The 13,108-nt window shown below is 40.2% G+C and overlaps 1 protein-coding gene across 2 annotated transcripts; it reads left to right on the top strand.

Annotated features, from left to right (window-relative positions):
• The first annotated feature begins 8,132 nt into the window (after positions 1-8,132).
• On the top strand, positions 8,133-10,245 carry TCEAL4 (transcription elongation factor A like 4). 2 transcript variants are annotated; one of them, XM_081222911.1, is made up of 3 exons: positions 8,133-8,237; positions 8,817-8,889; positions 9,254-10,245. In XM_081222911.1, exon 3 carries the CDS (start codon positions 9,275-9,277, stop codon positions 9,950-9,952), a length of 678 nt encoding a protein of 225 aa, XP_081079037.1. In that variant the 5' UTR covers positions 8,133-8,237; positions 8,817-8,889; positions 9,254-9,274; the 3' UTR covers positions 9,953-10,245. The 2 variants fall into 2 exon arrangements, with proteins under 2 accessions (XP_081079037.1, XP_081079036.1); XM_081222910.1 differs by having other exon boundaries at positions 8,170-8,237; positions 9,249-10,245.
• The last annotated feature ends 2,863 nt before the right edge of the window (positions 10,246-13,108 follow it).

The raw sequence follows: 13,108 nt of genomic DNA, 5'->3' as shown, positions 1-13,108 counted from the left end.
TGGGAAGGAGCCGCAAACCACAGGGAGATCAGCTCAGTGTTTTGTGACCACCTAGAGGGGTGGGGTAGGGAGAGTGGGAGGGAGGGAGACCCAAGAGGGAGGAGATATGGGAACATATGTATATGTATAACTGATTCACTTTGTTATAAAGCAGAAACTAACACACTATTGTAAAGCAAGTATACTCCAATAAATATGTAAAAAAAATGAACCATGGCAATAGATCAAGAGAAATATGACTCTCCCCCACCATCCTTTTCCTCAAGCTATGTGAATATCAAGTTTATTTTATTTTATTCACCTTCCAGCATATATGCCTGACAACACAAATCCTACCACATTAACTTGGCAGGATGAAAATGTCACTAAAATTTTCTCCAGGATAGGGGCCAATAAAATGGGGTTGGTCGTGATTCCTAATCCATCATTGCCCTCCTCCTCTTTGATCGTGACTGGTCACTCCTGGATAAGAAGAGAATCGAATGAGTGTGGTGTTGGGGAGGAGGAAGTTTGAAAAAATGGCCATTTATGCTTTCTCCTTAATATGAGGGACTTTAAAAGCAAATCTAGGATTATTGGTCAGCATGAGTGGAGCGTGAGGGCTCTGTATTCCCCTTTAGCAGGTTGTCAATCCAGTCCTTGCCATGCTTCTTGGCGTCCATCTGGGGGTCATGACATGCTCAGTCCTGCCCCTCACCGATCTGCTGTTGCCTTAAAATTCTTGTGAAATCCTGAAACCTGCCCATGATGTCACTAAGTATTCCTTCAAACGGTTCCTTATACAGAGGTACGTGTGAACAATGTCAGCTCTTGGGAGTTGAAGTTAGGTGGTGACCATATGACTTTGGGTGGACATGATGTTTGACCAGGTATTTTGTCGTACACCACTGGGAATTTTGTTTTAAGAAGGCATAAGGTTCATAGTTATAGTTCTTTTTAAAGTAATTGGACTGGCATAGTGAATTCTATCCCTTCTAGGAACACAGTGTCTTTTCCCAGATGGGATCTTCACAGAGAGGTGAAGGGCATTACCCAAGGTCACACAGCTACTGGGTCAGAACTGACACCAGGACCCAGGTGATCTCCTGAATCTCACTTTACTGTCTGGTCTATCAGACATGGTATTAGCCTTTGAGTGTTTGAACCTATTAGAAGTGTATAGAAACTGTGCTTCTCTGCATCAATCTGCTTGACAGGAAATACTTTAAAATAAAAGCTAATACAGTGTTAATTTGTTTGACCCATCTTAAACTCCATTTGGAGAATTAATTCAAATTAAAATTCATAAGCATAAAATGCATAATGCTTTTCCCTTAACAAACTCCAATAGCTGGGGATGTCAGACATCAGGTTGAGTTCTAGGGGCTGCTTCTGCTTTTCCCTCTCCCTAAATTCTTTCTTGTGGCCTCAAATCTGCCCCCATTTGTGACTCCACAGGTATGTGTTTTTGTAGGGAGGAGAGAGATGGAAGGATTACAATGGAAGTATCAGTGTTATATTTGTGATATTTACCCCATGTTGTTGTTTGTGGTTGTAGTTTGTTCATTTTCATGTCTGTATTTTAATGCATTATAGGACTATAACACTCTTTTTCTGTTGATGGACATTTGCATTGCTTTAAGTTTTGAGCTTAATAATCAGTCTTGTTCATGTCTTTTGGTGTACACAAGGACATATTTCTGTTGAAATATACCAAGAGTGCAACTGCTGAGTCAAAACGTATTTGAGTGTTTAGCCTTAGTAGATATTGACAGTTTTCCAAAGTGGCTGTATCAATTTACACTTCCTAGAGTAGGTATGTGGGTTCCAGTTACTCTATATCCTTGCCAACACTTGATACTGTCAGTTTTTTGTTATCCATTCTCCCATTTCATAGATGGGCAAACCAACTGGGCCTAAAAGAGGTTAAATACTTTTTTAAAGTGCAAAGTCTGAATTCTAGACTCTTTCCACTAGGCCATCAACTTTTACTTTATGGGTTTCCAGTACTCAAGAATTAGTTGTTTCAAAAATACACAGAATATTTTTTCTGTAAGTTTAAAATTATATTAAATAAAGTTACTCCCCTTAAATGAATGAAATGTTACCTGTACCCTGATATGCATCTATATTAGTACTTACTCAGCATCATATCTTAATGATGATGGTTGTGGTGGTGGTGGAGGTTTAGTTGTTCCCTTTGGTCTAAGACATGGACTGACAAAATTTTCTGTAAAGGACCAGATAGTAAATATTTTAGGCTATGTGCACTATCTATTATCATATTTGGTATTATCATATCCTTTCTTTAGGTTGTTCTGGTTACTATTCCTGCATAACAAATTACTCCAAAAATTAGCAGCTTAAAATGATCACTTATATTCAGGAAGTGTTCAGCTTCTAGGTTCTTTATTATTATTACCACTATTTTCTTCCAGTTTTCTTGAGGTATAATTGACATATAGCACTGTATAAATTTCAGGTGTACAGCATAATGATTTGATGATTTACATACATCATGAAATGATTATCACAATAAGTTTAGTGAACATCCATCATCTTATGTACATACAAAATTAAAGAAATAGAAAAAAAATTTTTGTGATGAGAACTCAAGATTTACTCTTTTTCATATATAACATACAGCAGTGTTAATTATATTTATGTTGTACATTACATCCCTAGTAATTATTTATCTTATATTTGGAACTTTGTACCTTTTGTCTGCCTTCATCCAATTCCCCCCGCTCTAGCAACTACAAATCTGATCTCTTTTTCTATCAGTTTGTTTATTTGTTTTTGAAGTATAATTGACCTACAACACTAAGTTAGCTCCTGTTACACAACATAGTGATTTGGAATTTCTATACATTTCAAAATGATCACTACAATAAGTCAAGTCACAATATGTCACCATACCAATATATTACATCGCTATTGACTATATTCCACACTGCACATTTCATACCTGTGACTCATTTATTTTGCAACAGGAAGTTTGTACCTCTTAATCTCTCTCATCTATTTCTTTCCTCTCCCCAACCCCCTCCCCTCTGGCAACCACCTGTTTGTCCTCTGTATCTATAACTGCTTCTGTTTTGTTATATTTGTTTTGTTTTTTAGAATCCACATATAAGTGAAATCATACAGTATTTGTCTTTGTCTGACATTTAATTTAGCATAATACCATCTAGGTTCATTCATGTTGTCATAAATGGCAAGATTTCATTCTTTTTTATGGCTGAGTAATATTCCATTATATATCACATCTTCTTTATCCATTCATCTATTGATGGGCACTTGGGTTGCTACCATATCTGGGCTATTGTAAATAATGCTGCAGTGAACATAAGGGTGCACATCTTTTGTAATTAGTGTTTTTGTTTTCTTCAGATAAATACCCAGGAGTGGAACTGTTGAATCATATGGTAGTTCTATTTTTAGTTTTTTAAGGAAACTCCATACTGTTTTCCATAGTGACTGAACCAATTTACATTCTCATCAACAGTGCATGAGGGCTCCCTTTTCTCCACATCCTCGCCAACACTTGTTATTTGTTGTCTTTTCAATAATAGCCATTCTGACAGGTGTGAGGTGATATCTCATTGTGGTTTTGATTTGCATTTCTCTGATGATTAGCGATGTTGAGCATTCTTTCATGTGCCTGTTGGCATGTATCAGTTCTTCATTTCATTTTTACTGAAAAATAGTATTCCATTATTATACCACATTTTATTTATCCATTCATCAGATAATGGACATTAGGGATATTTCCACTTTTTAATTATTATGAATAATGATGCCAAGGACTTTTGCATACAAGTTTTTGGGTGAATGTATTTTTTCATTTCTCTTGGATCTTTACTTAGAAGTGGAATTGTCAAATCATATGATAACTTAAGGTTTAACATTTTGAGAAACTGCCAGACAGCCTGGTTTCCACAGTGGCTGCGTCATTTTCCATTCCCACCATCACTGTGTGATTGTTCTAATTGCTCTACATATTTGCAAACACTTGTTATTATCTGCCTTTTTTCATTATATCCATTCTATGGGTATGAAGTGGTATCTCAATGTGGTTTTAATTTGCATTTCCCTGACAGCTAATGATGTTGAACATCGTGCTTATAGGTCGTTTGTATATTTCCTTTGCTGAAATATCTATTCAGATCCTTTGCCCATTTTTATTTTATGTATTTATTTATTTATTTATTGGCCACACTGCTTGGCTTGTGGGATCTGAGTTCCCCGACCAGGGATTGAACCCGCACCCTTGGCCGTGATGGGCAGCATCCTAACCACTGGACTGCCAGGGAATTCCCTGCCCATTTTTATTTATTTATTTATTTATTTATTTATTTATTTATTTTGCAGTACATGGGCCTCTCACTGTTGTGGCCTCTCCCATTGTGGAGCACAGGCTCCGGACGTGCAGGCTCAGCAGCCATGACTCACAGGCCCAGCCACTCCGCGGCATGTGGGATCTTCCCAGACCGGGGCACGAACCCGTGTCCCCTGCATTGGCAGGTGGACTCCCAACCACTGCGCCACCAGGGAAACCCTACCTGCCCATTTTTAAATTGTTTATTTTTTTTTATTGAGTTGTAAGTGCTCTTTGTATATTCTAGATATAAGTCCCTTATCAGACATATTACGTTCAAAAATTTTCTCCCTTTCTGTGGGTTGTCTTTTCACTTTCTTAATTGTGTTGTTTAAATGAAAAGTTTTACATTTTGGTGAAGCCCCATTTTTCTATATGTCTTTTATTGCTTGAGCTTTTAGTGTCATATCTGAGAAACCATTGCCTAATCCAAGGTCATGAAGAATTACACCTTTATTTTCTTCTAAGAGTTTAATGGTTTTAGCTCTTATATTTAGGACTTTATTTTTTTTGAGTTAAGTTCTGTATGTGGTGTGACGTGGGAGTCCAAATTCAATTTTTGCATGTGGATATCTTGTTGTCTCACCATCATTTGTTGAAAAGACTCTTCTTTCACCACTAAATTTTCTTGGCATTCTGGTTGAAAATCAACTGACTGTAAATCTGAGGGTTTATTTCTGTACTCTCAATTCTATTCCATTGGCCTATATGTCCTTATGCCAGTAGTGCATTGTTTTGATTCCTGTAGCTATACAATAAGTTTTGAAATATGGAAGTGTAAGATCTCAAACTTTATCCTTCCCTTTCAAGATTGTTTTTGTCTATTCTGCGTTCCTTGCATTTCCATATGAATTTTGGGATCAGCTTATCAAAATCTGCAAAGAAACCATCTGATATTTTGATAGAGGTTGTGTCGAGTCTGTAGATCATCTTAGGAAGTACTGCCCATCTTAACAATATGAAGTCTTCCAATCTATGAACATAGGCTATCTTTCCATTTATTTAGGTATTCTTTAATTTTGTTCAACAATATTTTATAGTTTTCAGTATACAAGTCTTGGACTTTTAAAATAAATTTATTTTTAAATGGTTTATCCTTTTGATGATTTTTTTTTGAAATCTAAGCAAGTTTTTAAAATTTTATTTATTTATTTATTTGGCTGCCCTGGGTCTTAGTTGCAGCACGTGGGATCTTCATTGCTGCGTGCAAGATCTTTTAGTTGCAGCATGCAGACTCTTAGTTGCAGCATGTGGACTCTTAGTTGCGGCATGCATGTGGGATCTAGTTCCCTGAGCAGGGATTGAACCCAGGCCCCCTGCATTGGGAGCGTGGAAGCTTAACCACTGGACACCAGGGAAGTCCCCTCTTTTTGATGATATTTCGAATGGAAATGTTTCCTTACTTTGCTCTTTGAATTGTTCTTTGCTAGCATATAGAAATACAGTTGATTTTTGTATGTTGATTTGTATTCTACCACATTGCTCAACTCTTTCTTTCTCATAGTTCTTTAGTGGATTCCTTGGGATTTTCTATATGCATGATCATGTCATTTGCAAACAGAGATAGTTTTACTTCTTTCCTTCCAATCTGGATACCTTTTGTTTCATTTTTCTTGCCTACTCTGAAAAGCATTTAAGTGTATGTCAGAAAATATGGCTCTTCATTTTCCTTTAACTATTAAAGTAATTATACAAGTTTAATTTCCATAATAACCTATATCTTACTATTGATCAGACATGCTTCCTTATCATATACTAAAAACTTTTATACCTGGGAATGTTAGTGGGCTCTCTGTTTTATTCCTCTTACTATCTTTATTCCAGTACTACAGTGAGTTAAGACTGTAGCTTTATAAATCATTCCGCTTCATTGAAGTATGAGTCCTTCCATCAGACATAAATGAAATCTACACCAAATAAGATAAGGTAGCTAGCATAATGCCTGGCAGATAGGTGGTATTCTCTAGAGGTCAATACCACATCCTCTGGTTATCCTCTGTGTCCCACCATCCACAGTAATTTGGGGTTATGGATAGTTAATAATTATTTTTACGGCATATTGAGCACCCAACATAAAAGGATTATTTTTCTAACCAAATGTCCAAAGATAACCAGGGTAAACAAATGTACTAAGAAGATTATGTAACTAAATCTGTACCGATGGACAATTGTGATGCTCCATTTTTTTCCCTTTATAAACAAAGCCTACAGAATCACTACTGGAGCCCCTGTTCCAGCAAAGGATAAATGCATAATAAATAATTGTTGTGGGAATTTAAAACCATAAAACGTTTTAAAACATAAGATTCTATTTTAGCACCTTACTAATTATCTCCATGGGTAAATATTAGAGGTGGAATTGCTGGGCCAAAATATAAAATATTTTTATTTTTAAACAATTTACAAAGTTGCCCTTCAGAAAATTTTACCAGTACACTCAACAAGAGCAGGCAGGGTAGGCGGGTGGGAGAGGGTAGGAGAAGGAGTTTGGGATTAGCAGATGCAAACTGGTATTTATAGAATGGATAAACAACAATGTCCTACTGTAGAGCACAGGGAACTATATTCAGTATGCTGTGATAAACCATAATGGAAAAGAATGTATATATATATATGTGTGTGTATATATATATATATATATATATATATATATGTGTATATATATATATATATATATATATAACTGAGTCACTTTGCTGTACAGCAGTAATTAACACAACATTGTAATTCACTATATTTCAATAAAAAATAAATTAAAAAAAACAAGAGCAGGGAGAAATGCCTGTGTCCCCAATCCCTTAACAAATCTGTTACACATTTTAATGTAATCAAATCCATCAACGCTGTTCTTGTTTAACTTTCAGTTATTTTATTTTTAAAGACCTTCTACACAGAAAGCTTATGTAAAAGCAGAGGCTAGTTATTCACAGCTTGTTATAACAAGGGAGTTAGCTCCCCTAACTTGTGTTTGGCAGAGACTTAAAGACAGGCAAGGGAATGGGAAAGCTTTAGAGTGAAAAAAAGGAAGACCAGGTTTTCTCTGATTGGGAAGTTGTTGTCAGGGAAAAGCTGGAAGCCAGGTAACTAGAAGCAGCGGCATTTTATGTTACTGGTTTGGAGAGCATATTTAGGTTTCTCTAGTTGGGGCAGGGCAAAAATAGGGAGGCTGGCAGTCATTGATCAAGTCCTGAAGATTGCTGTAGAGGCTGTGGTTTGGCTTGCGGGGCTGCTTGCTACAGAGGTTGTGGGTCACAATTCTATTGTCATGTATGGTCTGGTCATCGTCCGTTGTGTATTCAGTCTCTCACTTAAAAAAATCATTCTTTCATTCTACTTCAAATATAATTTCATTTTCAGATCTAAATATTTAATTCATTAGAAAATTTATGTTTGAGCATACCAGGAAAAAGGGACAACTTCATTTTGACGGGAACATTTTTCTTAATTTTTTCTAAAGTGCAATATTCTACCCTTTGTACAATATTAAAGTTCACATTCGTAGATTTCATTGGTGAGTCTATGTTCTCCTAACGGAATTTAAGAGCAACGTTATAGACTACTCCCCCGGACCGCCCAGCCCATTAAAAACAGCTTCTGTGTTTTTTTATTAAAATTCTTTCTCTGACCAACTTCTCAAGAAGAGGGAAAGGACAAAGGGGCCGGGAGAGGTTGGCGGAGGGACCTGCCTGAGGGAGGCGGTGGGCGGCTTGAAGACTCCGGCTGGTGGGCGGGGTGCGAGGGCGGAGCTCGGGTGACGCAGCGCTCACGTGACCGCCGGGCGCCGAAGTGGGCACCGGTCCAGGTGCCAGCCCTCCCTCCCTGCTGTCGGACCCGGAGCCATCTGGGAGCCCCTAATTGTTGCTCCAGGTTCTTTCAGGTCAGTGTGAGAGCTCTCGTTGCTGCCTGCGGGACACCAGAATGAGGGAGGAGGAACGGGCGCGGAAAGGAAAAGGGCTGGGGATGGGGTCCGGGTCGAGGGGAGCTGGCCAGAGTGTAGATAGAGATGGCGGTGGGAAGAACGGCTAAGGGGGAGCAAGCGGCCATTGGGCAGAGGGTGGGGAAGGCGGACACCCCAAGTACCCATTCGCCTTTCTGCACACTTCTTCTCTACCCTCCGTCCATTTTGGAGCCAGAGATGATGAGTTGGGGGGTGCCCCAGCAGTGAGACAGTGGAAATAACCCCCCTCTGGCACTCTGTGCGTAGAGTAAAAAGTTGACCTCAGGGGTAGGGGGGCGAGTTTCCTCTGGGGGAGAAGGACGCAGAGATCCAAAATTAGTTTGGAAAACATCCTAGTCTGGCGCCCGAGGAGTGAACAGAAATGGCGGCTGGGGTGCTGTGGGGGCGGAGGAGGTGGGGGAGGGAAACGTTGGGTGAGGAGGACCGGGATTCGGAAAAAGGACCCGAGTCCCTGTGCATCCACCGATGCTTCATCCCCGGTCTCCTGTCTGTCTGCAGGTGTACGTGTCTGTTGTTCCCAGGGCTCTACTGGGCTAGAGAAAGAGGACGAACCTGTCCAGAATCTCCGCAGGTCAGTGAAGGAGGAGGGCACTGGACAGGGACCCAGAGGGGTGGGGAGTGTGGAGGGCACGGCCCGGGCAGAATTGGGGGCCCCACTGCGCACTTCCCAACACATTTACACACGCTGCCATGCTGAGCAAGCGTAGGGGAAAATGGCAGGGTCTGTCTGGGAAATGGTTGGCTTACGTGTGCACGAGGAATGGTGGGGTAAAGGGTGGACAGAAGGCACACTAGGAGGGCTGGGCCAGGTCCGGGGACCCCTGACAAGGGGCGAGAAGCGACTGCTACTATCCGGACCTGCATTCCATCCCCAAGCCCTCATCTCCCTTGTTTCCTCTTTGTCTTCTCTTCCCCCTGCCCCATCCCTAGGACAGGAAAAGGAGGGGACACTCAACATGGAAAAACTCTGCAGTGAAAATGAAGGAAAGCCTGAGAACCAAGGCAAGATGGAAAACAAAGAACAGCCACTGGATGCGGGAAAGCCGGGAGTAGCTTGTACTGTGGAAGACAAGGAAAAGTTAGAAAACAAGGGAAGGACAGATCTCAAGGGAAAGACAGAAGATGAGGAAGTACTAAAGGATAAGGAAAAGCCAGAGAGTGAGGCAAAGCCAAAAGAAGGAAATCCAGAGAGCCAAGGAAAGCCAGTGAGTGAGGGAAAACCAAAAGAAGGAAAACCAGAGAGTGAGGGAAAGCCAGTAAGTGAGGGAAAGCCAGTGAGCGAGGGAAAGCCAAAAGAAAAGCCAGCCAGCGAACCAAGGGCTGCAGGAAAGCGCCCAGCTGGGGATGATGTACCCAGGAAGGCCAAAAGAAAAACCAACAAGGGGCTGGCTCAGTGTCTCAAGGAATACAAGGAGGCCATACACGATATGCATTTGAGCAATGAAGAGATGATAAGAGAATTTGACGAGATGGCCAGGGTGGAGGATGAGGTGAAGAAAACCAGACAGAAATTGGGGGGATTTATGTGGATGCAAAAAAGTTTACAGGACCCCTTCCACCCGAGGGGCCCAAGGGAACTCAGGGGTGGCTGCAGGGCCCCACAAAGGGGCTTTGAAGACATTCCTTTTGTGTAGTGCCCCTGGCAGGCACTTGAAAGGCCTTGTGCTTTATTTAACCTTATGCTAATACTATGCTTTAGGTGTCACTCTCTTTATCCAACTGCAGCCCTGTGTGTTTCAGTAGCAGATTTTCATCCATTGCATGGAAAAATGTTTATGGTGCATTGTAAAATGTTTAAAAAACCAGTTTTCAGAACCATATATACGGCATCAGTCCATTTTTGTAAAACTACAAAGATACTTACCTAGTGATCCATGTACAGAAAAAACTCGGAAAGCTGTGTCTACTAAAAGATTAACAGTGGTTATCTATGGGTGATTTTTTTTCTGTTTTGTGTTCATCTGTTTATATTCTCTTAAAAAAACACAGATTACTTTTATCATAACAATAATGAAAGATAAAAAAATAGGAAAGCAATACCAAGCAATCAAAAGTACTGTTCAGCTTATGAAGGCAGTGGAGATACATAAAATTTCTGTTGTCAGGACATGAAATGATAAGTAAAAGTCACATTACCTCTGGGACTCAAAGCTGGAAGAATCAACCTGGCAATTATTATAGATCCATTATTGTAAGGGAGAGTTTTAGCATCAGTGAATTGGGGATAAAACTTGCTTTCTAGGACTGTGGAGAATATCCGATGAGATGCCGAGTGTGTGAACTGTGTTAGGCTGGCTCCTACCCTCTCCCCTGCACTAGCAGGACCAGAACCCCATCAAATGTTTGGGAGAGGGCTGAGGGAGCTCTCACATGTGTCCATAAATAAATCCAGACAGCTGAGAGGTGGGTGTCACTCTCCCCTGGGTAATGCCATGACTCTTGGCCGCTGTGCCTCTTCTTGTTTGTCCTGTACCCTCCTAAGGCCCCCACTGCTGCTGATGTGCTGGAGATCATGATGGACTAAAGCAACACAGTGTCACAACAGAAGGGTGGAGAATTTTCTGCCTACAGTAGAGTTTCCCTAACTCCGGTGGGTAGCACCCAATTGTCACTTGGGCCTTGATATTTATGAAGTTCTTATAAACACACCTTTCCAAATTTTTTGTTGGTTTGTATGTGTTTTTGCATACAGCCCTCTCCACTGGATTTAGATACAGGAGATTGAGCCAGGAGAAAGATAAATCTGAGTGACCAGATGCTGTGCTTTTCTCACCTGTTAATCTCTTGTCTGCTGACATTTTCTTCTTAGAAGGATCTGTCCCCTAGGAAATTCCTGTTAAGCCCTGGCTTATCATTTCAGCAGACCCATCTACCTATGTGATTTCTTCCTCTGGCTCTTCATTAGCCTTTTATTTGCTTATAGTGTTTCTTTAAATAAACTTTTATTTTAGGACAGTTGTATATTTACAGAATTATTGCAAAGATATATAGATTCCGTTTACCCCATACCTAATATCCCCTATTATTAACAGCTTACTTTAGTTTGAAGTGTTTGTCACAATGAACCAATGTTGATACATTATTATTTACCAAAGTACATACTTTATTCATATTTCCTCAGTTTTTCCCTAATGTCCTTTTACTGTTCCAGGATCCTATCCAGGTTACCACCTTACATTTAGTCATTATGTCTCCTTAGGCCCCTCTTGGCTGTGACAGTTTCTCACACTTCCCCTGTTCCTTATGCCTTGACATTCTTGAGAAGTACTGGTCAGGTACTTTGTATAGTGTACCACAATATCAGCTTGCTTGATTTTTTTCTTGCAGTTAGGTGTTAAGTGCTTTTAGGAAGAAGATCACACAGGTAAAGTGGCATCATATACAGGGTATATGCTATCAATATTATTCCTGTTGACGTTAACGTTGGTCACCTGGCTGAGGTAGTGTTTGTCAGGATTCTCCATGGTAAAGTTACCCTTTTATTTCTCCCTTTCCAGACTGTGCTCTGCAAGAAAGTCACTCTGCACAGTCCACACTTAAAGAATGCGGCGTTATGTCAAAGTTACCTCATTTCCAAAGTTACCGCCTTGAGGATGGAGTATCTCCAACATTTATTTGGAATTCCGCATAGGATATTTGATTTCTCCCTCATTTATTAATGTATTCAATTTATATAAGTACGGGCTCATTAGTTTTATTCTTTGGACTATAATCTAATACTATTTTATATACTTCCATTGCTCAAATTGTTCCACTTTTGGCCATTGGAAGCTCTTTCAGTTGGCTCTTGGATCTATTTGACATACTTCCATCATTGTGTATGTGTGTGCTTTTTAAAAAAAAACTCTTTCTGGCACTACAAGATGCTCTAGTCTTACCTTGTATATTTCCTGCCCAAGTCCTAGAATCAGCCATTTCTCCAAGGAGCCCTGGTACCTTTGGTTGGAGAATGGTATTATATCCAAGATTTGGGTGTTAGGTGTACTTGTTACTATTGGGATATCATTGCTTATAGGCCCTCTCGGTAGACAGAGAAAGAAGATATATGGGTATATAATAACCCATGCATATATATGCATCTCTGTCTCTCTCCATATATATGTATGTATGTGTATATATATGTGTCTTTATATGTTTTAAAATACATAGAGAGAAAATTTTGTCTTTAGTCTTACAGACTCCACTCATTTCCGAAGTTACCTATGCCAGTGCCCTATTTTTCCATCCCTTTCAGTGAAGTTGTTTCATGCATTTGTGATACACTTAGAGTCTTTTGTCACATCCTGTGTTGTGGGAATGCTATTATAAATGGCACTTTTAAATAATCAAATTCCAATTGTTCATTACTGGTATATAGGAAAGCAAGTAACTTTTTTGTTGTTGTTGTTGTTGTTGTTTTCTGTGGTACGCGGGCCTCTCACTGTTGTGGCCTCTCCCGTTGCGGAGCACAGGCTCCGGACGCGCAGGCTCAGCGGCCATGGCTCACAGGCCCAGCCACTCTGTGGCATGTGGGATCTTCCCGGACCGGGGCACAAACCGGTGTCCCCTGCATGGGCAGGCAGACTCTCAACCACTGTGCCACCAGGGAAGCCCCAGCAAGTAACTTTTATATATTAACTTACATCCTGCGATCTTGTGGCCAGGAGTTTGTCAATGCTTTGGCATTTTCTACATAGACCATCATGTCATCTGCAAATATAGTTTTATTTCCTCCATTCCAATCTGTATACTTTTTATTTCCTTTTTTGTCTTACTGCACTAGCTAGGACTTCCAGTATGATGTTTAATAG

The sequence above is a fragment of the Mesoplodon bidens genome (assembly GCF_964165515.1).
Source record: "Mesoplodon bidens genome assembly, chromosome: X".
In the NCBI taxonomy this organism is placed as follows: domain Eukaryota; kingdom Metazoa; phylum Chordata; class Mammalia; order Artiodactyla; family Ziphiidae; genus Mesoplodon; species Mesoplodon bidens.
Note: the sequence above shows the minus strand (reverse complement) of the source record. Positions and strands in the feature narration are given on the sequence as shown.

Bases quoted from the DNA above. Each gene is read 5' to 3' on its own strand.
- TCEAL4 (XM_081222911.1), top strand. From the start codon at position 9,275: ATGGAAAAACTCTGCAGTGAAAATGAAGGAAAGCCTGAGAACCAAGGC.